The following is a 25,340-nucleotide window of genomic DNA, read 5'->3' as shown; positions in this document are numbered from 1 at the left end:
TTTTTTCGAAACCCAGGGTGAAAATGTTGGAAAATCCAACATTTCCAGCATTTTTGTCTTGGTTGCCAGACCTGTTGAGATTTCCTAGTATTTTCTCTTTTGGTTGGCAGAGCTACTGAGATTTTCCAGCAATTTCTCTTCTGGGTTGCCAGATCTGCTGAGATTATCCAACATTTTTTCTGTTAGGTTGTCAGACCTGCTGAGATTTTCCAGCAATTTCTCTTTTGGGTTGCCAGATCTGCTGAGATTTTCCAGCATTTTTTTCTTTTGGGTTGCCAGACCTGCTGAGATTTTTCCAGCATTTTTTCTTTTGGGTTGCCAGATCTGCTGAGGTTTTCCAGCATTTTCCCTTTTGGTTGCCAGACCTGCTGAGATTTTCCAGCATTTTTTTCTTTTGGTTGCCAGACCTGCTGAGATTTTCCAGCATCTTCTCTTTTGGTTTCAGATTCCAGCATCCATAGTAATCTGCTTTTAATTTTTTCAAAGTCATTTCTCCAGAGGGAAAAAAAGATGGCAATCAATATTGTTATTTTCCCCTTTTTGAGAATTTTCTTCCACAAACAAAAATACTTGTAAATATGGGCATGTTTAGGCCATTACTTTCTCACTCAGAATGACATATTGGAGTGAAACACGAGAGTTATGCTTGCATAGCGCTAGCAACAACTGCAGTCCAAATCCAATAGGGAAATCAGGAGAGCCTTCTTTACTCATGGGAGTGATCAGAGAGTGGAACGCGCTATCACCTGGAGCTGCTGAGGTGAATAGCTTGGATACGTTTAAGGGGAAGTTGGATAAGCAGCATGGGTGGCACAGCGGTTAGCACTGCTGCCTCACAGGGACCTGGGTTCGATTCCCGGCTTGGGTCACTGCCTGTGCGGAGTTAGCACATTCTTCCTGTGTCTGTGCGGGTTTCCCCCGGGTGCTCCGGTTTCCTCCCACACTCCAAAGATGTGCGGCATAGGTGGATTGGCCATGCCCTTAGTGTCAGGAGATAGCAAGGTAAATATGTGGGGTTATGGGGAAGAGGGCCTGGTTGGGATTATGGTTGGTGCAGACTCGATAGACCAAATGTAGGGATTCTATTCTATAAAGCACGAGGGACAAAGGAATAAAAATGGTATTTTGATACGTTGGTGAAGAAATGTGGGACTAGGCGCCCATGGTGTATAAACACCAGTTAGGCCCAGTGATCCATTTCCGTGCAGTAAAGTTCTATGTATTTTGGACACAGACTGCTTCATCAGCGGTGGTGACTGAGGTGTAGTTAATAACACACGGTAAAGCGAAGAGAGTTACTGACCCGGATCTGATTGACAAGTTCCGTTGTCAGTCTGGCAGCCACGCACTGAACTGTTGCCACTTTTTCTTCCAAGAGGGTTCTGCATTACAGAATGAACAAAGCACAATGAACAAAGACATCACATTGAGGTTCTCACCGTGATGAGGAAGATCACCTGAGCTCGGACAGCATCAGGAAAAATAATCAGGCTGCTGGGAGCTCGAGCCCCAATGGAAATAGGGTTTACGAGGAGCAGCAGTTAAACTGGGTCCTGCCTCAGGGTCAGTGAGTTTGAAACTCCGTCCTGTCAACTCCACACTCACTCCAGAGTTAGAATCGTGGCTCTGAAATTCCTAGGTTGTATAAAGCACACGGCTTAAGATTTGTACCTTTTAAGTAGTCTGGTTTTAGAATCTTAGAATCCTAACAGAGCAGGATGAGGCCATTCAGCCCATCGGGTCCCAGCTCTCCCTCAGAGAATCCCACCCAGGCCCTATCACGCCCAATTCCCCCAAATCCAAACATCCCGCAACACTGGATCAAAATGATGAAGTAAACTGGGAGTAGGCTCCTGTGGTGTATAAACACCAGTTAGGCCAAATGGTTCATTTCTGTGCTGTAATCCAGCGTTGCTGGGTCAAAATCCTGGCATTCCCTCCCTAACAGCATGTGGGATAACCCATAGAATATGGGTGGCTGCGGTTCAAGAATCATAGAATTCCTACAGTGCAGCAGGAGACCACTCAGCCCATCAAAGACTGCACCAACAACAATCCCACCCAAGCCCAATCTCCTTAACCCCATGTATTTACTCTGCTAATCCCCCTGACACTATGGGCAATTTAATATGGCCAATCAACCTAACCCACACATCTTTGGACACTGGGAGAAAACTGGAGCACACAGGGGGAAACCCATGCATTCACGGGGAGTGTGTGTAAACTCCACACAGATAGTGATCCAAGGCCAGAATTGAACCTAAGTCCCTGGCGCTGGGAGACAGCAGTATTAACCACCACGCTGCCTGGAACAGAATTCCCAATTGGCTACAGGGCAGTTCTTTACGGTGTCAGCAACATGCAAATGTCAAAACTTAGGACAGACTGAAGTCATGTCAATGTTATGTGACTTCCATCTGCTCAATTATCCCCCAGAATAAACAGGCAAAGTGCATTTCACCAGGGCTATTCATTGTGGTTTATGGAGATTGATTATGGAGCGTTTTGGCTACATTCACCACAAACACTGCACTAAAGCTCTCTCACTGTTATGTTCAAAACCTTGCCCTCAATGTTTACATTCGGTCTTCATCAGGAGAATTACCGAGAATGAGTATTGCATGATGGAAATCCCACCAAGATAACCTGGAGGAAGGGGCCATGAGGGGGGCCAGATTGACAAGGCAGCACAAGAGCAGAGATGGACCATCTCAGAACCACCCATGCTGTGGAACTGGCTCGCTTAACATTCATCTCCTCAGCCCTTGGATGTGAAGAGTGACCATTGAGGTGAGGTCCCTGATAAAAATGACCAGCTTTATTTTGTTATCGATTGAAATTAACTGGCTTTGTGTAGCCTGACGCTGTCCAACAGTGGCTATTAGGCATCAAAAGTCTTTACAAAGTATTTGTGAGGGAAATTGGTGAACTTTGAACAAATATGTCAAGAGATATTTGTGCATTTTGTCAACTACGCAGCAGGAATCTAAATTTCCATGTCACAAGTATCTTACTGTAAATTTTAAACAAGGCCAAGGTTGAATGTAAGAAACAAAATGGCTGACTGGCATACAGCTTCTGGAATCTCCCGGGACTACAAAATGGCTGCCCCAGGTTATCATCAGGACTCACCAGATCAGGGGGACAGGGATTACTTTCCTATTTAATTATCCACCTCACCGGGTTTCTATCAGGCCTGGAGAAATAAAATTGGGCCCAACTGGGTTAATCAGGTTAAAACTGCCTTAAAACCTGACTTTCACACCCTACCATTTTCATTCACACACAAAATTCTAAGGCACAGAAACACAAAGTCAACAAAATAACAAATGTTATATTTAACCTTACCGGAAAAACTCATTCTGTTTGAAGAAAGCTTTCTCCCTTTCCAATGCCTCAGCCAAGGTCAGTTGTTCATTAATGTCTTGCTGTCCACGGCATTTCACAACCATGTAGCCTTTATTCAATGCAACAACCTCGTTCCTGATGATTTTAAGGATGCTTTCTTCTGTCCCCTTGTCAACCAGGTCTGGCTTTGTCAATATACCTGGTAAACAAAACGTCAATGATAAGGCTTCGGTGATGGACGAAAGAGTCACAGAATCATTGGGCCCATCTCCTCTGTCCAAATGTATTCACTGCACAGCTGCCATCTGGGATAATCTCACTCCCTGGAGCTCTCCCCACACTCATGTCACTCTTTTAGAGCTGGGAAATGGAATGCTCCTCACACTGGAGATCCAGCTTCCAACAAAACATTACTAGGCCAGGTACAATGTGAGTCACACTCAGAAGGACATGGGCAATAGGTAAATGGGAACACCATTACCCCTAGTCACACATCTTCTGGAAAAATATTGACTGTTGAGGTTTGGGGAAGGAACATGAGTGACTGAATTGCTCTTTAAAAAGAACCCACACTAACATGATGGACTTTCAGAGTTGAGATCCAAGCCACAACTCTGGTCGAATCTTCGATTTGGTTAAAAAAATCACTGATACATATAGGCTTCCCGACGAAGGGGAGTTACCACTGGAAGGTGAGGAAGTTGTTTCCAAGGAGGGAGTCAAACCTTCCCACCCCCTCTCCCTCTGGAAGCCCAGTCTGCCACCAAACATTGCAATGTCCTCAGCTGCACCCCTGGTGTATGTGTGCGCCTTCCGTTGCCATTGCAAAGCAGGTAACCCCCACGAACACTAGACCCAAATTGGTACATCCCAGAATGGTGCCTGCAACACGCACTCTGGCCCACTCCCCTTCAGGAGAGGCAGTGGCACAGTGGAAATTTCACTGGGTTAGTCATCCAGAGACCCAGGTGTAATGCTACAAGGACGTGGGTCCCAATCCCACCACGGCAGTTGCTGGAATTCAAATTCAATTAATAAAAAAAATTCTGGAACACAAGGGTAATACCCACAAACTAATAACCTTCCCCTTACCTGGTTTGGCCTCCACACAACTCATGACTCACAGCAACCGTGGTTGGCTCTTAACTGCCCTCTGCAATGGCCACCGAGCAAGCTACTCAGTTCAAGGGCAATTAGGAGTGGGCAACAATTGCAGGACTTGTCAGTGACACCCACATCCCATGAAAGAAAAAAGACTCTGGATTTTCATCATTGTATTCTTTATAAGCGAAGTAAAATCTGAAGTAATATTAATCGCAATATTCCGAGGAATGTAATATGACTGAATGTATGGGCAATGTACGAGCAGTTAGGGTTCTGGAAGCATGTTCCTTGCTGCCATTTTCTCAGCCATGAAGCAGAGTCGTCAGCCATCTTGTAAAGTCTGGAGCTGGGAGGGGAAGGTGTGGCGGGCAGTGGATGTTGTTGGACTGAGCTCAGTTGTTTGTCAAAGAAAATTAACATTAAAATCTTCATCAACTTTAATGTCTCCACATCAAAATAAATGATTTTCTTATTAAAAAAAACTGAACTTCTGGGGCCAGATTTTCAGCCTCTTCCCCCCAGTGGGACATTCCACTATCCCCAACTCCCCTCCCCCGCCACCCAGCCTCCAGAATTCCCTTCCTAAATTTCCCTGTTCCTCCTCCCTCAATTCAACTTTATTATCATTGTACAGTGCACAAGAACAACTACAATATAAAGTGAGCTTACAGCCTCCCAAGATACAAAGATTAGTCACTATCGATTAGTGCCAGTAGTCTTTCAGTGTATACATGCATACTGCACAATGCCTGCTGCCTGGGTTTATGTCAAAGGTCAGAATTCAGCTGGGTAACATCTATGGGGGAAGAAGGTCTTCCTGAACCTGGTCATACAGGCTCAGATATGTCTGTAGCGCCTCCCTCTTGGCAGGGGAGGCAAACAGTGTGTGGCTGGGATGGGTGGGATCTCCTGTAATGCTGAGAGACCTCCGCAGACAGCATTTCCGAGTGCCCCTCAAGACGCTCCTTAAAGCCTAACTCTCACCTCGCACTTGGTGACCTGTCCTGGCATCGCCTCACGTGGGCTCAATGTCAAAGTTCGCTCAATGACATGTTTTAGGCACTAGGCAAAGGTGGGCTGTTTTTGTATAATCAGAGCCAATCACGCTTGCGCATTTTTACAAGCGCCAAAAAGAAACGAGAAGCTTTCTTCCTACCTAATGTTCTCCCTCCTGACGGATCTGCTTCCTGAGCCATTTTCAAGGCCTCTGTGGTGGCGATGTCAACATTACATGGGATGACGACAAGGTTAATGGTTTTATCTTCCCTAATGTACATACTGATCAACTCCTTGATCTGAAGAAATGGGGAAGAAAATTGATTCATTAGTGAAAAATTCAGGTTTTCAAAAATGCCTTTCGTGCCCTCAGGATATTCCAAAATGGTTTCCAACAAATGAAGTAACTTTAAAATGTTGCAATGCAACAGCCAATCTATGCACAGAAAATGATTAAAAATGCTAAAGGAATGCTGGCCTTTATACCCCGTAGACCATAGTACCGTGGGTGGCACGGTGGCACAGTGGTTAGCACTGCTGTCTCACAGTATCAGGGGCCCGGGTTCAATTCCAGCTCGGGTCACCGTCTGCGAGGAGTTTGCACACTCTCCCCATGTCTGCTTGGGTTTCCTCAGGATGCTCCGGTTTCCTCCCACACTCCAAAGATGTGTGGATCAGGTGGATTGGACACGCTAAATTTACCCTAGTGTCGGGGGATTAGCAGGGTAAATATGTGGGGTTGTGGGAATAGAGCCTGGGTAGCATTGTGGTTGGTGCAGACACAATAGGCCAAATGGCCTCTTTCTGCACTGTACGGATGTCAATTGTATATTGATTGGTGATTGTTGGTTTGGGAAGGTGGAGAGCATTAACTTGCCCCAAAAAACCCTGTTGAGGCCACAGCTAGAGTACTGAGTGCCGTTTTGGTCACCGCATTATAGAATGGATGGGAATGCACTGGAGAGGGCGCAGAGGAGATTTACCAGGATGCTGCCTGGGATGGAAGGTCTGAGGAGAAATTGAATAGGCTGGGGCTGTTTTCCTTGGAGCAGTGAGGCTTGAGATGGAACTGATAGAGGTTTAGAGGATTATGAGGGGTATAGATAGGATGAATCATTTCCATTAACAGAGGGGTCAATAACCAGGGGGCAGAGATTTAAGGTAAGAGGTAAGCGGCTAAGAGGAGAGTTGAGGAGAAACTACTTCACTCAGGAGGGTGGTGGGAGTCTGGAAGAAACTCTCGTAACAATTAAGAAGTATTTAGATATTCAATTGAGCTGCGGTAGTCTCCAGGGATATGGGCCGTGCACTGGAAAATGAGATTAGTACAGTCAGATCTTTCTTCACCAGCATGGACATGATGGGCCAAATGGTCTCCTCTGCTGTAAACATCTCTCAATCTGTGAAAACACACCTAGACTGAAACAGTGGTGCTTGGCTCAGGAGCTGCTTGCTTGTACTCTGTGTCAGTAAGTATTTATAAAATGTATAAAGATTGGCTTCGGTTATATAGTTTTTATTCATTCGTGGGACATGGGCGTCGCTGACTGGACCCGCATTTCGTAGCGAGGGGGATTGAATATAAAAGTAGGGAGGTCTTGCTGCAGCTGTATAGGGCATTGGTGAGGCCGCAGCTGGAGTACTGTGTGCAGTTTTGGGCGCCGCACCTGCGCAAGGATATTTTGGCCCTGGAGGGAGTGCAGAGGAGGTTTACTAGGCTGATACCGGAGTTGAGGGGATTGAGCTATGAGGAGAGGCTGAATAAACTAGGCTTGTACTCGTTAGAGTTTAGAAGAATGAGGGGAGATCTCATTGAGACGTATAAGATGATGAATGGGATGGATAGGATAGAGGTGGAGAGACTCTTCCCGCTCAAAAAAGACAGTAGGACTAGGGGGCACAGCCTCAAGATAAAGGGGAGGCGGTTTAGAACGGAGTTGAGGAGGAACTTCTTCACTCAAAGGGTGGTGAATCTCTGGAATTCTCTGCCCGTTGAAGTGGTGGAGGCTGCCTCGCTAAATATTTTTAAGAAGCGGGTTGATGGGTTCTTGATAAGAGAGGGGATTAAGGGTTATGGGGAGAGGGCGGGAAAGTGGAACTGAGCCACGACAGATCAGCCATGATCTTATTGAATGGCGGGGCAGGCTCGAAGGGCTAGATGGCCTACTCCTGCTCCTATTTCTTATGTTCTTATGCATTTGTTGCCCATCCCTGAGGGCGTTTAAGAATCAACTACACTGCTGCGGCTCTGGAGTCATATGTAGGCCAGACCAGGAAACGACGGCAGATTTCCTTCCCTAAAGGACATTAGTGGACCTGGTGGGTGCTTCCAACAATTAGCAATTCCTTCATGGTTATCAGTAGATTCTTAATTCCAGATATTTTCTACTGAATTCAAATTTCACCATCTGCCGCGACAGGATTCGAATACGCAACAATAGCTGAGTTTCTGGATTATCAGTCCAGCGGTATTACACCACCAACTGGGTTGTAAAATAAGGGGTGGAAGTTGTTGGATTATTGACTCCTTTGAAAGGTGGCGTACGCTTGAGGAAGTAAAGGGCCAGTTCCTTGTATTATCTTCCTCAGCAATAGAGATCAAATAATTTGATTTTATTGAAAAGATGTTCATCAGGACGCTGGCGGATCATTCCTGCTTGTCTTCTAAATAATGGGATCTACTGTGTCTCCCTCAGACATCAGCTGGAGCCTAGGTTTAAAGACTTATCTGGAAGAGTGGGCCTCCAACAGTGCTGAAGGTGTGGCTGCTACCACTGTGAGGAGAGAGTAGAATTCAAATATTAACTTGATCTTCAGTTAAGAACCAGGAGTGTGCGAGCAAGGGCTGGATATCATAGAATCCCTACAGTCCAGAAGCAGGCCACTCAGCCCATCAGGTCTGCACTAACTCTCCGACAGAGTATTCTACCCAGGCCCATCCCCCTGCGCTGTCACCATAACCCTATGCATTTGCCTCACTAATCCGTCTAACCAACAGATCTTGAGACACGAAGGGGCAACTTAGCTCTGCCAGTCCACCTAAACTGCACCTTTGGAGTGTGGGAAGAAGCAGGAGGAAACCCACGCAGACACGGGGTGAATGTGCAACTCCACACAGACAGTCACCCGCTGCCAGATGCCTGGGTCCCTGGCGCTGTGAGGCAGCAGGGCTAACCACTGCACCACTCTGACCAAGCAGTGAGCAAGGGTTGGGTTTAAGGGAGCGGGTGAACAAGACAAACCAGTGAAAATAAATGCGTAAGGGAAAGAAATGGGAATGAGACAGCCAAGTGGAATAATGAGGTTGATGGACAGGTAAACCTAAAGCAAGAGGGAAAAGTTAGAGATGAGAGAGGAGGATCTAGAAGGTGGAACATTAAATGTGAAAAGCACACACACACATATACAGATGTGTATACACATAGACGCGTGCACACACACAGGCATACAACATGTGCACACATACACGCATGCATACATACACATACACACACAGGCGCATACACACAGGCGCATACACACATGCGCACATACACACACAGGCGCATACACACATGCGCACCTACACACACAGGCGCATACACACATGCGCACCTACACACACAGGCACATACACACATGCGCACCTACACACACAGGCGCATACACACATGCGCACCTACACACACAGGCGCATACACACATGCGCACCTACACACACAGGCGCATACACACATGCGCACCTACACACACAGGCGCATACACACACGCACACCTACACACACAGGCGCATACACACACGCGCACCTACACACACAGGCGCATACACACACGTACACACACACACAGGCGCAAACACACACGTACACACACACAGGCGCAAACACACACGTACACACACAGGCGCAAACACACACGTACACACACAGGCGCAAACACACACGTACACACACACAGGCGCAAACACACACGTACACACACACAGGCGCAAACACACACGTACACACACACAGGCGCAAACACACACGTACACACACACACAGGCGCAAACACACACATACACACACACAGGCGCACACACGTACACACACACATGTGTACGCCCACACATTATTTACTACTGTTTCCTAATTAAAATGTTCAGGTATTCAGCTGGATAAGGTGTTTGCTGTGATTGTTTTGCCACTCTGCTGCTGCTGGCATCTACGTTACCTGCTCGCCAATGTCCTGCGGCTGATTACCGACTGCCACTCTCGCTATTCCCGGTAGATCGATTAACGTTAGGTCGGGAGAAATGTCCGACTCCACTTCCAGACTGATCAGCTCTGAGCTGATTCCCAGGTCCTTCCCAGCCATGGTGTTCTGAGCTGGAAACCAGAGCAAACTCGGCATTAATCACATGGTGCAACATAGAACATAGAACATAGAACATAGAACATTACAGCGCAGAACAGGCCCTTCGGCCCACGATGTTGCGCCGACCAGTTACAAAAACAATGACCCACTAGCCTATACCAATCCCTTTTCGTCCATAAACCTATCCAGAGATCTCTTAAACGCCCCCAAACTAGACGCATCTACAACTGCAGCAGGCAGGGCATTCCAATCCCTCACCACCCGCTGGGTAAAGAACCTACCCCTGACATCCGTCCTGTAGCTACCCCCCCTTAATTTAAAGTCATGCCCCCTCGTGCTAGCTTTCTCCATCCGAGGAAAAAGGCTATCACTATCCACCCTATCTAAACCTCTAATCATCTTATATGTTTCAATAAGATCCCCTCTTAGCCGCCTTCTTCCCAACGAAAACAACCCTAGATCCCTCAGTCTCTCCTCATAGGACCTCCCCACCATACCAGGCAACATCCTAGTAAACCTCCTCTGCACCCTCTCCAACGCCTCCACATCCTTCTTGTAATGCGGGGACCAGAACTGCACACAGTACTCCAAGTGCGGCCGCACTAGAGTAGTGTACAGTTGCAACATTACACTGCGACTCCTAAATTCAATCCCCCTACCAATAAACGCCAAGACACCGTACGCCTTCTTGACAACCTTATCTACTTGATTCCCAACTTTCAGGGATCTATGTACACACACACCTAGATCCCTCTGTTCATCCACACTATTCAAAGTCCTCCCGTTAGCCCTATACTCGACACATCTGTTGCTCCTACCAAAGTGAATTACCTCACACTTCTCCGCATTAAATTCCATCCGCCACCTCTCGGCCCAGCTCTGCAACCTATCTAAGTCTCCCTGCAGACTATGACACCCTTCCTCACAATCTACCACACCTCCAACTTTGGTGTCATCAGCAAATTTACTAATCCACCCAACTATACCCTCATCCAGATCATTAATAAAAATTACAAACAACAGTGGCCCCAAAACAGATCCCTGAGGCACACCACTCGTAACTGCACTCCATGATGAATATTTACCATCCACCACCACCCTCTGTCTCCTATCTGATAGCCAATTCCTGATCCAACTTCCTAGATTACCCACAATCCCATACATCTGCATTTTCTGCAGAAGCCTACCATGGTGAACCTTATCGAACGCCTTACTAAAATCCATGTATACCACGTCAACTGCCTTACCCCCATCCACCTCTTTGGTCACCTTCTCAAAAAACTCAATAAGGTTAGTAAGGCACGACCTACCTGCTACAAAACCATGCTGACTATTTCTAATCAATTCATTACACTCCAAATAACTATAAATCCTATCCCTAATAATTTTTTCTAAAACCTTGCCCACAACAGAAGTAAGACTCACCGGTCTATAATTCCCGGCAAAGTCTCTGTTCCCCTTCTTAAACAATGGGACAACATTCGCTATCCTCCAATCCTCCGGGACTACACCAGAGACCAATGACGACCTGAAGATCTGAGCCAGAGGCTCTGCAATCACCTCTCTAGCCTCCCAGAGAATCCTAGGGTAGATCCCATCCGGACCAGGGGACTTATCTATTTTCAGCCCCTCAAGAATTTCCAGCACATCCTCTTTATCAACCGTAATACTGTCTATTTTACACCCCTGCAACCCAATGTCCTCCTCAGCTATATTCATGTCCCCCTGCGTGAACACCGAAGAGAAATATTGGTTCAATACTTCTCCAATCTCCTCCGGTTCCACACACAACTTCCCCCTGCTGTCTGTAACTGGCCCTAATCTTGCCCTGACCAACCTTCTGTTCTTGACATACTTATAGAACGCCTTAGGATTCTCCTTAATCCTATCAGCCAAAGTCTTCTCATGTCCTCTTTTAGCCCTTCTCAACTCACTCTTCAACTCCCTCCTAGCCAATCTAAAGCTTTCTAGTGCACTATCTGAGCCCTCCAATCTCATCCGAACATAAGCCTCCTTTTTCTTTTTAACCATCGACTCAACTCTTTTAGTGCACCACGGTTCCCTAGATCTACCAAATCCACCATGCCTGACAGGGACATACCTATCAAGGACTCGCAGTAGCTGCTCCTTGAAAAAATTCCACATTTCAGATGTTCCCAGTCCCTGTAATCCCCTAATCCAATCCATGCTTCCTAATTCACTCCTGATAGCCTCATAATCGCCCTTACCCCAGCTAAAATTGCTGACCCGAGGTTCACGCCTATCTCTTCCCATCACTAAGGTGAACGTAACCGAATTGTGGTCAAACTTCCGGATAGAAATCCACGGGGCATACAGGGATGAAATGATTCCTTCCCCCACCCCCATATCATCAATCCAGTCACCATCGGTTACCCTTCGCTGCCTGACACTGATCCAGACTCCTGTGCTGACCTCAATGTGGCAACTCAGTTCCATTCTCCTAGTCTTTACCTGTCTCTGCCTTTCCTGCAAACCTCAAAGTGTTTCATGGGGTTGAGGAGGAAGCAGAAGGGGGTGGTGGTGTGCGAGTTTGGGGCAGTCAGGTGGTTTGAATAGAGCTGACTCTTGAGAGAAGTGTCCTCCTGATTCAAAGTGTCAGCTCTATTCAAACCACCTGACTGCCCCAAACTCGCACACCACCACCCCCTTCTGCTTCCTCCTCAACCTCATGAAACACTTTGAGGTTTGCAGGAAAGGCAGAGGCAGGTAAAGACTAGGAGAATGGAACTGAGTTGCCACATTGAGGTCAGCGCAGGAGTCTGGATCAGCGTCAGGCGGCGGAGGGTAATCGATAGTCCATTGTGTCTGCACCAACTCTCCGGCAGAGTATCTTGCCGAGTCTCCCTACCCTATCCCCATAAGACAGCACATTTAGCGTGGCCAATCCACCTAACCTGCACATCTTCGGACTATGGGAGGAAACCAGAGCACCTAGAGGAAGCCCACAGGGAGAACTTGCAGACTCCACATAGACAGTGACCCAAGCAGGGAATCAAACCCAGGTCGCTGTACTGTGAGGCAGCAGTGCCAACCACTGTGCCATTGGAAGATGAAGAGAAAACCCAGGCACATTAATGAAAAGATCTGAAGTGCTTCAGACACTCAGGCTTGAAGGGCTGAATGGCCTCCTCCAACTTCTATTTTCTGTGTATTTCGATCAAAACCAAAAAGCGGTAAGCAGATAACACCATGTTTTGCGCAGAGGGAGCAAACCTTTGACAATTTCTTTCTCCACCTCAGATGGGTCTGACAGTTCTTTCAAGTAATTCTTGTAACTGATTTGTCCTTTCCATTTTGCTGCCGTTTTGTTTTTCTTCAGCTTCAGTTCGAGAGGACATCTTGTCACAATGCCTGTCAAAGAGAGAGAAGTGGTGACCTTCAAGCTTGCAATAAATCAGAAAGAGGACCACACATGGGGGTTGTTTCAAACCTGTGACTAAGTTAGGCGGCTCCTCCATTCTGCACTGAGACAGGATTGATACAAACCCAACTTTAAAGCTCCCACTGAAATGCCGACCATTTAATTTTACATTTACCTCCAGGAAAATAGAAACAAGAGTAGGCCATTCAGCCCCTCACAACTGTTCTATAGTTCAATTTAGATTAACGTGATCCATATCTTATGTCTACCTAGGATTGGCACATAGAACAGTACAGCACAGGAGCAGGCCCTTCGGCCTACAATATTGGGCCGAACATGATGCCAAATTAATCATAGACCTTACCTGACCAAACTCTCCCGATTGCAGTCTAGAATTTTCCAATGGACCTCAAGCCTCAACAGTTCTTAAATGGGGTGAGTTCCAAATTCCCATTGACTTTGTGTGAGGAGTTACTACCTGACATCACCCTAAGGCCAAGTGTTCATTTTAAGGATATGACCCATTGTACTGGACTCCCTCACTGGGAAATAACTTCTATCAACAACTTGTTTAATCATTTTTAAAATGTATTTGTGGGGGCATCGCTGGCTAATCCAGTATTTATTGTCCATCCCAAACTGCCCCTCAGGAACTGATGGTGGGCTGTTTGAACGACACACAGTACTGTTAGGATGTTCCAGGATTTTGACCCAACGACAGGGCAGGATCGACTGATTTCATTCCAAGTCAGTATGGTGTGTGACTTGGAGGGGAACCTGCATGAGATGCTGGTGTTCCCATGAATCTGCTACACTTCTCCTTCTAGGTGCTAAAGGTCACAGATTTGGAAGGTGCTGTCAAAGGAGCTTTTGTGAATTGCTGCGGTGCATCTTGTAGAGGGTGCACGCTGCTACCACTGTGTGTCAGTGGTGAATTGGTGAGTGTTTAACCTGGTGGAAGGAGATGGCCATCAAGTGGGCTTCTTTATCCTATGTGATGTGGACCTTCTTGAGTTGCACTCATCCAGGCAAGTTCCATCACACTCCTGACTTGTACCCTATGAAAGGTGGATAGACCTTGGGAGAGACATCTGGGTATAAATTGTTCCATTGCTAAGATGCAGCATGGGTTCATGAAGGAAAGGTCATGTTTGAATAATTTGGTGGAATTCTTTGAGAACATTACTTGTGCAGTGGACAGTGGGGAACCTGAGGATGTGGTGTATCTGGATTTCCAGAAGGCGTTTGACAAGGTGCCAAAGACTGCTACATAAAATAAAGATGCACAGTATTACGGATAATGTATGAGCATGGATAGAGGATTGGTCAACTAACAGAAAGCAAACAGCGGGGGGTAAATGGATATTTTCTGGTTGGCAGTGACCAGTGGTGTATCTCAAGCATCAGTGTTGGAACCACAATTATTTACAATTTACCTAGATGATTTGGAGTTGGGGACTAAATGTAGTGTGCCAAAATTCACAGATGACACTAAGATGAGTGGCAGAGCAAAGTGTACAGATGAGGCTGAAAGTCTGCAAAGGGATATAGATAGTTTAAGTGAGTGGGCAAGAGTCTGGCAGAGTCTGGTACAATATTGGTAAATGTGAGGTCATCCATTTTGGGAGAAATCACAGCAAAATGGACTATTATTTAAATGGAAAAAGTTGCAGCATGCTGCTGTGCAGAGGGACCTGGGTGACCTTGTGCAGGAATTTCAAGGAGTTGGTTTGCAGGTGCAGCAGGTAATTAAGAAGGCAAATGGAATTTTGTCCTTCACTGCTAGAGGGATGGAGTTTAAAAACAACAAGATTATGTTGCAGCTGTATAAGGTGCTGGTGAGGCCACACCTGGAGTACTGTGTACAGTTTTGGTCTCCTTACTTGAGAAAGGATATACTGGCACTGGAGGGGGTGCAGAGGAGATTCACTAGGTTGATTCCGGAGTTGAGAGGGTTGGATTATGAGGAGAGGCTGAGTAGACTGGGGCTATACTCAGTGGAATTCAGAAGAATGAGGCGAGATCTTATAGAAACAAAGGATTATAAAGGGAATAGATAAGATAGAAGCAGGGAAGTTGCTTCCACTGGCGGGTGAAACTAGAACTAGGGGGCATGGCCTCAAAATAAGGGGGACGAGATTTAGGACTGAGTTGAGGAGGAACTTCTTCACACAAAGGGTTGTGAATCTGTGGAATTCCCTGCCCAGTGAAACAGTTGAGGCTACCTCATTGAATGTTTTTAAGGCAAAGATAGATAAATTTTTGAACAGTAAAGGAATTAAGGATTATGATGAGTGGGTGGGTAAGTGGAGCTGAGCCCATGAAAAGATCAGCGATGATCTTATTGAGTGGCGGAGCAGGCTCGAGGGGCCAGATGGCCCACTCCTGCTTCTAGTTCTTACGTTCTTATGACTCAGGTGAATTACTCATTGCAGGATTCCCAGCCTCTGACCTGCTCTTGTAGTCACAGTATTTATATCCAGTTCAGTTTCTGGTCAACGGTAACCCTCAGGATGTTGTTCTTTTCACATTTCAATCATTTCACTTTTTAATGGTCTGTATTCAAGGGAAAACCAGCCTAGTTTATGAAGACTACCCTCATAATTGACCTCTTCTAAATTTAGATCCTGGTAAATCTGCACTGCACCTCCAGCTAATGCCAGTGCATTGCCCCCTGGAACTCAACAGGAAGCTGTCAATGGAATCTAACCAAAGCTGAAATTTCCGCCTATTGTGGTCCAGCCCTTCTGGTAGAGGGCTCCATCCCATTAACCATTTCAATTATTTTTGTACTTTTATATTGTGGTGTTTGAGAGCATTCCTTGGTGAACTTTTGAGGTCCTTTGAGGCAAGGCATTCAGAGATAGATAGATTATTGATAAGCAAGGGAGTGAAAGGTAAACAGGGAGGTTTGTGTGGGGCTGAAATTACAATCAAGTTCAGCCATAATCTTATTGAATAGCAAAGCAGGCTTGTTTGTGTGATGTGGGCATCACTAGCATTTATTGCCCAACTCTGTGGGCCTTTTCCTTGAGAAACAGGATTAAATCATGTAAGTTTCCAATATTTTAATAAATTCACCCTGCCCTCGACTTGAAGCCAGGCCCCAGAAGATATCCCTCCATCCCCATCCACTCCTTTTCAAAGGAACATCAGTTTCCTCCAATGCCTCATTCCTGATGCAAAGGATCAAATTCTGTACGCATTCATGGGGTTTAACAAATCTGGTGATTGCTGCATGAGACTGGACTTGTAATGATGGAAGCTAACTGACCGAGGTAACTCCAGTAAGGAAATAAGGGGACGGGGGTAGGAGAGTGGAGATAGAAAGAGACTTGGGTAGTTAATATTGGGAACTTTCTTACCGCTACCCCGAGGAAGAGCTACTCCAGACAATGCCTCAAGGACAGAGCTCTTCCCAGAGCTCTGGTCTCCAATTACAGCGATGGCCGGCAGAGATAGGTCCTGATCCACACCCAAGGCTCTCAGCGAGTCTATCAGATCAATACAGGGACGAACCTTCTCTTCATAGTGATTGTACAGTACTGCATCCATGGCCTGAAAAATCAAAAGCAAAGTTTACACTACAGTGATAGGTTTTGCATAATTGCCACATTACTTACTGGGCATTGCTGCAGTGTGATTATATTAAAATATAATCTCGAGGCCTGGATAAATGGTCTATAAGATCCTCAGTGGGAGTTTAAATATTTTAATAAGACCCTAATAAGAAATAGGAACAAGGAAAGGCCATTTGGCCCCTCAAGTCTGTTCCGCCATTCAACAGGATCATGGTGATCAGACATTCATCATGTCCACTTTCCTGTCCTTTCCCCACAACCCTTGATTCCTTTACTGATCAAAAATCTATCTACTTCAGCCTTAAATATATACAAGGATTCTGCCCTCACAGCTCTCTGTGGCAAGGACCTATAAGACAAAATACTAACATCATTAATGGAACTATGAAAACTCCTGCTTGTCATTAAAAACCCATCAGGCTCACTAACATCCTTTAGGGATTGGAATCTGCCAGTCTGAACCACTTAGAACTCCAGACCTAAGTGTGATGGACTCTTAATTGTCCTCTGAAATGGCCTAGCAAGACACTCAGTTGCCAAGAAGGGAGCTCACTGCCAGCTTCTCATGGACAGCGCTGTATTTGGCTTTTCCAATGATGCCCACATCTCATTAATACATTTTAAAAAATATTCTCTGGCAACATTGTTCCAAGCTGAATCTGGACATAGTCCAATCACCAAGCTAGGGATGGACAGGTTCTGATGGTAGAGTCATAGAGGTTTACAACATGGAAACAGGCCCTTTGACCCAACTTGTCCATGCTGCCCTTTTTTTTTAAAATCCCTAAACTCATCCCAATTGCCCTCATTTGGTCCATATCCCTCTATTCCCGTTTTACCTATGTAATTGTCTAAATGTTTTTTAAAAGTCAAAATTGTATCCGCCTCTACTACTACCTCTGGCAGCTTGTTCCAAGCACTGACCACCCTGGACATTTTGTACTTCTCCTCTCTCACCTTAAACTATGCCCTCTAGTTTTAGACTCCCCAACCTGACTATCTAGATGCTCTACGTCCCTCATTATTTTATAGACCTCCATAAGATCACCCCTCATCCTTCTACGCTCCAGAGAAAAAGGTCCCAGTCTATCCAACCTTTCCTTATAACTCAAGCCATCAATTAGTCAAGTCCCAAAGTTGCCAAACTAGGGATGGACATGTCCCAGTAGTACAGTTGCCAAGTTGGGAATGGGCATGGCCTGATGGTAGTGTTGCCAAGCTTCTGGGATGAATGTAGAGGCTCTACAAATTGAAAAATTAACATCCTGGATATTTTTGTGAGCAGTATCATCAGAAAGTTAAAATAGGTGTTTGTGTTATTTGTTGTAAAAATGCTAGAAATGGAAGGAAAAAAAAAGAACGAAGCTTTGGATTGGGTGAAGCTGTAATGTGATGAAAACTTTAGGATTATGTTTTGCAATATTGCTCCGTCAGCAGATTGGAGAAGAGGTGTCTTTAGGGAGTTGGATCAGGAACAAATGAAACACTAAAAAGATGAGCTCTGATCTAATGATGCTGCTTGTCAAGAACACTATAGGAAGACACTTCCGATAGTGATTTGGGGGTGTGAGGGGGAGGGGGGGATGTGGGTGGTGGGGGGGTTGTTGTGGTGGTGGTGGAAGGATGATTTTACCAGTTAAGAATAGATGGGTTGGAGGTCATGGAAGTTACTAAAAATGAAGCATGACTGGAACCTGGTATCAGCATGCCATCATCAGATCTAGCAAGGTGCAAGTCAGCAACTGGCTCACTAGGCAGGTGGATGGGGAATTAGCAGAGAATTTAACCTCAGTTACAGGAAAACGAGGGAGTTTGTAACTTTCCTTTGCATTTAATGCCACTGGCATCAGCTCCCCAGGACAACTACCCAGCGATAATCCTAAGCTTTGCCATCTCTAGCTCAGAGAGAACAGCATCTCCACCCCACCGTCTTCCACCTGCTGGCAGTGGTGTAGTGGTATTGTCACTGGACTAATAATCCAGAGACACAGGGTAACGCTCTGGGGACCTGTGTTCAAATCCCACCATAGCAGATGGTGACTTCTGAATTCAATGAAAACGTGGAATTGAAAGTCTAATGGTGGCCAGAAAACCATTGTGGATTGTTGAAAAAATCCATCTGGTTCACTAATGTCCTTTTGGGAAGGAAATCTGTGGTCCTATACATGATTCATTGTTTGCTGGAGCAAACGAGTGAAGGAGCAGAGAGAGAGCTAAGATTTTACCTGTTAAAAACCTGTTTAAAATAAGTTTAAAGCACTTTGTTCTTTGTAGAACTGTTTAAAGCATTTATTTATTGTATTTACTGCTTTAAGAATTCTGAGGGAGTGGTTAGCAGGCAGTTGTGGGACATCAGCTTTAAATCAGCGCCAGGTTTAAAAGGAGGCCTGGTGTAGACAGCGGGCAGCGTCTGAGCGGGAAGCAGAGTGAGCTACTAGGGCTTAATATCAAAAAGGGCTGGAAGGAAAAAAGGACAGGTGAGTTCGTTTGAAAAACAAAAAATAAAACAAAAAAAACAAAAAAACAAAAAAAATTTTTTCAAAACTACTACAGTGAATAATGGAGGGGCATGTGATGTGTGGTTTCTGTATGATGTGGGAACTGGTAGACCCCAGGGTTCATCCCAGTGACCATGTCTGCAGTAAGTGCAGGTTGCTGGAGGAGCTCCAGCTCAGGGTAAATGAGCTGGCCTCTGAGCTACAGACACTGAGGCTCATCAGGGGGAGAGAGGGTGCCATTGTCAATGGGGTGCAAGTGACATCCACCCCCCTTAGACTGGCTAACTCTAAGGGTCAGGGACAAGAGGGGGCTGCTGGGAGGAGGAAGGGGGGTGAGGAGCGGAGGCCTCAGCCTCTTAATCTGCATAACAGGTTTGAGGTTCTTGCTTCCAGGCTGGACGAGAACGAAGCAGGTGAGGTTGGTGAGCAAGCTGCACACGGTACAGTGATGCAGCAGGACATAGGCAAAGAGAAAGGGAAAAGGAACGTAGTAGTGATTGGGGATAGTGGGGTGAAGGGTATTGACACTGTCCTTTGTCACAATGACAAAGTGCACAGAAGGGTGTGTTGTCTGCCTGGTGCTCGCGTACGGGATGTCGCAGCTGGGCTGCAGAGGAACCTGGAGTGGGAGGGTGAGAATCCGGTCGTTGTGGTTCATGTGGGTGCCGGCGACGTAAGCAAAATGCAGACTGAGGATCTGGGGAGGGAGTATGAAAAGCTGGGAATGGAATTAAAAAGTAGAACCGACAAGGTGGTTATCTCTGGGCTACTGCCTGAACCGTGTGCAGATGGGCGTAGGGTTGATAAGATTAAGGAAGTGAATGGGTGGCTCAGGGATTGGTGTGGGAGGAATGGGTTTGAATTTATGGGGCATTGGCACCAGTATTGGGGTAGGTGGGACCTGTTCGGGCGGGATGGGGTTGGTCTGAACCGTGCTGGGACCAGAGTGCTGGCGAATCGAGTAAAGAGGACTGTAGACAGGGCTTTAAACTAATTAGGGCGGGGGGGAGGGTGCGAGGGTAGGTGACCTTACGAGGACTAAAGTTAAGGAGAGTGTACATGTAAGGGAAGAGGCCGAGGATGTCCCAATAATAGAGGGAGTAGGGGGTGTGGGTATAGTTGGTGGCGTTGCGGCAAATAGGGTCCAGGTGAAGGCTGGGGTGAAAGCACTTTATCTGAATGCACGAAGCATTCGGAATAAAGTGGATGAGCTGGTGGCGCAGATCGACACAAATGGATACGATCTGGTGGCCATTACAGAGACGTGGCTTCAGGGTGACAGGGACTGGGAACTGAATGTACAGGGCTATCAAGTGTTTAGGAAGGATAGGCAGGAGGGAAAAGCGGGGGGCGTAGCTCTGCTGATTAAGGATAGCATCACGGTGGTAGCAAGGGATGATATTGGAGCCAAGGAGCAGAGGGTGGAATCGTTGTGGGTGGAGATTAGGAACAGCAAAGGGAGGAAGACGCTGGTGGGTGTCGTCTATAGGCCCCCGAATAATGATCTGGAGATGGGGCGGGCTGTTAACGCGCAAATAAGTGCGGCGTGCAGGAATGGGACGGCCGTAGTTATGGGGGATTTCAATCTGCATATTGATTGGTCGACCCATGTTGGACGTGGGGGGCTCGAGGAAGAGTTCTTGGAATGCTGCCGGGATAGTTTCCTCGAACAGTGTGTGTTGGAGCCGACGAGGGAGCGAGCTATCTTGGATCTGGTGCTATGTAATGAAGCGGGTAGAATTAGGGACCTTGTGGTGAAGGATCCTCTTGGGGAGAGTGATCATTGTATGGTGGAGTTTCTGGTGCAGATGGAGGAGGAGAAAGTGGGTTCCCGGACACGCGTCCTTTGTTTGAACAGAGGGGAGTACGGTAGGATGAGAGAAGAATTGGCGAATGTGGACTGGGAGAGCACGTTGGAGGGAGGGTCTGTTGAGGAGCAGTGGAGGATTTTTAAGGAGATCTTTCTTGGTGCTCAACGGAAATTTATTCCGATGGTCAAAAAGGATAGTAGGAGGAGAGGTAATAAGCCGTGGATAACGAAGGAGGTGAAGGAAAGTGTTAAACTAAAAGCGGAGGAATTTAGAGTAGCTAAGAGTAGTGGGCGAGAAGAGGATTGGGAGAGGTTTAAATGTCAACAAAGATTGACAAAGAAGTTGATAAGGAAGGGTAGGAGAAACTATGAAGCTGGGCTAGCGCTTAATATAAAAAAGGATAGCAAGAGTTTTTATAAATGTATAAAAAGGAAGAGGCTGGCTAGGGTGAATGTTGGTCCTTTAAAGGATGAGAAAGGGGACCTAGTGGTAGGGGATGGGGATATGGCTAAGGTATTGAATAACTTTTTTGTTTCTGTCTTCACGGAGGAGGACGTGAATAATTTGCCAGGTGTTAGCGATGGAAAGGTGGTAGGACTGGAGGGTCTTAATTACATTACTGTTACTAGAAAGGCGGTGCTCGACAGACTGGAGGGGCTGATTGTGGACAAGTCCCCAGGACCGGATGGAATGCATCCAAGGGTTCTGAAAGAAATGGCGGAGGTGATAGTGGATGCCTTGGTGGTTATTTTCCAAACGTCGCTGGATTCCGGGGAAGTGCCGGATGATTGGAAAACGGCTAATGTTACGCCGTTGTTTAAGAAGGGTGCCAGGCAAAAGGCGGGGAATTATAGGCCGGTTAGTTTAACGTCTGTGGTAGGTAAAATGTTAGAATCTGTCATTAAGGAGGAAATTGCGAGGCATCTTGAAGGGAATTGCTTGATAGAGCAGACGCAGCACGGTTTCATTAAAGGGAAGTCGTGTCTGACAAATTTATTGGAGTTCTATGAGGATGTGTCTAGGGCGGTGGATAGAGGAGAGCCGGTAGATGTGGTCTTTCTAGATTTTCAGAAGGCGTTTGACAAAGTGCCTCACAAGAGGTTATTGCAGAAGGTCGAGGGACATGGAGTTGCGGGTAGGGTGTTAGCGTGGATAGAGGATTGGTTGTCAAATAGGAGGCAGAGAGTGGGGGTCAACGGGTGCTATTCGGATTGGCGGATGGTGACTAGTGGAGTGCCCCAGGGGTCGGTGCTGGGGCCTCAGCTTTTTACCATTTATATAGATGATCTGGAGGAGGGAACCGAGTGTATGGTGTCGAAATTTGCTGATGACACCAAGATTGGGGGAACGGCAAATTGTGCGGAGGGTGTGAGAGTCTGCAGAAGGATCTAGATAGGCTGGGCGAATGGGCCAGGAAATGGCAAATGGAATTTAATGTTGGCAAATGTGAGGTGGTCCACTTTGGTAGGAATAATGGTAGGAAGGACTATTACTTACGGGGCGAAAAACTGCAGCAGGCGACGGTGCAGAGGGACCTCGGGGTCCTTGTGCATGAGTCGCAAAAACCCAGCTTGCAGGTGCAGCAGGTGGTCAGGAAGGCAAATGGGATGCTGGCCTTCATAGCGAGGGGGATTGAATATAAAAGTAGGGAGGTCTTGCTGCAGCTGTATAGGGCATTGGTGAGGCCGCAACTGGAGTACTGTGTGCATTTTTGGGCGCCACACCTGCGCAAAGATATTTTGGCCTTGGAGGGAGTGCAGAGGAGGTTTACTAGGCTGATACCGGAGTTGAGGGGGTTGAGCTATGAGGAGAGGCTGAATAAACTGGGCTTGTACTCGTTAGAGTTTAGAAGAATGAGAGGAGATCTCACTGAGACGTATAAGATGATGAATGGGATGGATAGGATAGAGGTGGAAAGACTCTTCCCGCTCAAAAAAGACAACAGGATTAGGGGGCACAGCCTCAAGATAAAAGGGGAGCGGTTTAGAACGGAGTTGAGGAGGAACTTTTTCACTCAAAGGGTGGTGAATCTCTGGAATTCTCTGCCCGTTGAAGTGGTGGAGGCTGCCTCGCTAAATATTTTTAAGACGCGGGTTGATGGGTTTTTGATAGGAGAGGGGATTAAGGGTTATGGGGAGAGGGCGGGAAAGTGGAACTGAGCAGCGACAGATCAGCCATGATCTTATTGAATGGCGGGGCAGGCTCGAAGGGCTGGATGGCCTACTCCTGCTCCTATTTCTTATGTTCTTATGTTCTATTCCAAATCTATACACAGATAGCAATATAGTTGACTCTTAAATGCCCTGGGGAAGGGCAATAAATGCTGGCCCATCCAGCAATACCCACATCCCACCAATGAATAAAAATAAACATAATGTAGAAGTTCATATAGCTGTCCCTGTTCCCAGTGTCTGCTCACAGAATCCCTACAGTGCAGAAAGAAGCCATTCAGTTCCTTGAGTCTGCACTGACCACAATCCCACCCACAGCCTATTCCTGCAACCCCAAAGATCTACCCCGTTAATCCCCTGATGCTAGGACCAGTTTAGCTTGGCCAATCAACCTAACCCACACATCTTTGGGCTGGGAGAGGAAACTGGAGCACCTGGAGGAAACCCACGCAGACACGGGGAGAATGTACAAACGCCACACAAGCAGTGGCCCCAGCCGGGAATCGAACCCAGGTCCCTGGCGATGTGAGACAGCAGTGCTAACCACTGTGCCACCATGCCGCCCATGGGCAATAAATGCAGGCCCAACCAGCAACGCCCACATCCCACAATTAATGAAACCCAATGTAGTTGTTCCTACAGCTCATGCTCAGTGTGATTAGCCAGATGTGGACTTACTGCAGTGTGAGTCTCCATGTTGGTGTGTGGCTGAGAACGTGCACCCGTGGACGCAATAAAGTCCCCTCGGAAATCAGCCATTTCCTCTAACATCATTCAAGGCTCTTCGTCTACATACAAAGGGTCTGGTAAACAAATTGGCTATGAGTTATTTGTGGTGAGGTATCAATCTTGACAAGTACAATCTTACCAATAATTGGTGAAACACAATCAGCTTGCTTACGCCAGAAATATCTGTCATTGTGTCACCAGCTATCTGTGAGTTCCCTATCTCTCCACCTCCAAGCGAGGGGGACTCTGGTGGGCCACCCAACTTCAGGTACTCCTCTGCGCCTGTCAGCTGGACTGTTAGTGGCAGCCTGTCCTCTCCCTCGCCTGTGCTCTCTTCTACTACAAGGCACAAAATATAGCGATTGGGCATTGGCCAATCATGCTTGCTGTGATTTTGCACCCGAGTTTGCCAGGAGCGCAAATGGTGAGCCGGACACAAAATAGAGAAGTACTCAAAAAAAAAGCGAATCTTGTTTTCCAATTCTTCCCACCCCAAGCCGTTGACATAGCCAAAAAGGTCGAGTGCCTAATTTCCATGATTTGGCAAATAATGTCAGCCAGGTTTACAAGTGCTTTTTAAAAGGTGGGAATGATGGAAAGGGAACCTGCTGGGGGTAAAAGGAGGGGGGGGGGAGGTAGTGGAGAGAACGTGGCCAAGCAGTACCCTGGCACTGCCTCCTGGAACTGCTCCCTGGCACTGCCCGAAGGCACTACTGCAGCACAATGCCAGAGATAGCGCGGGGAAGGAGGGGGTGGTGGTGGTGGTGGAATCCACTGGGGAGCTTCTTTTGTGGGGTGGGTGCAGTTCACTTATCCAGGGTGGGGGGAGGATTCCTGTTTTAAAAAATTGAATGCTGCTCCTTCATCAGGTGAGTAGAGAGTTGGGTTCACAAACGGCATATATAGACACAGACTCAATTGCAAGGTGTGTCTATATAGGTCACGTTTGTGAACCCAACTCTCCACTCACCTGATGAAGAAGCAGTGCTCCGAAAGCTCGAGCTACCAAATAAATCTATTGAACTTTAACCTGGTGTTGCGAGACTTCTTAGTGTGCCCACCCCAGTCCAACACTGGCATCTCCACACCTCAAAAAATTGATGGATGGGACACCCCACCCCTTTAGAAACAACTCCATGATCTCGTCATCTCCTGTGTTGCTGTTTTTTTTTTCCAGCCTCGCCCCACCAGCGCGATGGCGTGGGCCACCCCACCCGCGTTCGTTTGGGTGTGTTTGAAAATGTGGCAGGAAAAGCCAGCAGTGCAGCCGAACGAGCCATCATAGAAATTTTCTTTTCTCACCCGAGTCAATGCTTTTGGGGGAAAAAGACAAAGAGAAAACTCCCAGGCTGCAGTGTACTGCACGAGGATCAGGGTGAGAGGCA

At 46.8% G+C, this 25,340-nt stretch overlaps 1 protein-coding gene across 1 annotated transcript in view; it reads right to left on the bottom strand.

The window, feature by feature from the left end:
• The window catches only part of LOC145353070 (interferon-induced GTP-binding protein Mx3-like), a 39,058-nt gene extending 15,035 nt beyond the window's left edge, over positions 1-24,023 (bottom strand). The window contains exons 1-7 of the mRNA XM_080203412.1: positions 23,905-24,023; positions 16,531-16,723; positions 13,018-13,155; positions 9,640-9,794; positions 5,609-5,747; positions 3,349-3,547; positions 1,304-1,382 (exon numbers count right to left, since the gene is read on the bottom strand). Of these exons, the coding sequence (XP_080059538.1) occupies positions 1,304-1,382; positions 3,349-3,547; positions 5,609-5,747; positions 9,640-9,794; positions 13,018-13,155; positions 16,531-16,723; positions 23,905-24,000 (999 nt within the window). The 5' untranslated portion in view covers positions 24,001-24,023. The remainder of the gene's footprint in view (positions 1-1,303; positions 1,383-3,348; positions 3,548-5,608; positions 5,748-9,639; positions 9,795-13,017; positions 13,156-16,530; positions 16,724-23,904) is intronic.
• Positions 24,024-25,340: the final 1,317 nt, after the last annotated feature.

The sequence above is a fragment of the Carcharhinus amblyrhynchos genome, chromosome 15, assembly GCF_965287045.1.
Source record: "Carcharhinus amblyrhynchos chromosome 15, sCarAmb.v2.hapA, whole genome shotgun sequence".
Lineage (NCBI taxonomy): Eukaryota > Metazoa > Chordata > Chondrichthyes > Carcharhiniformes > Carcharhinidae > Carcharhinus > Carcharhinus amblyrhynchos.
Note: the sequence above shows the minus strand (reverse complement) of the source record. Positions and strands in the feature narration are given on the sequence as shown.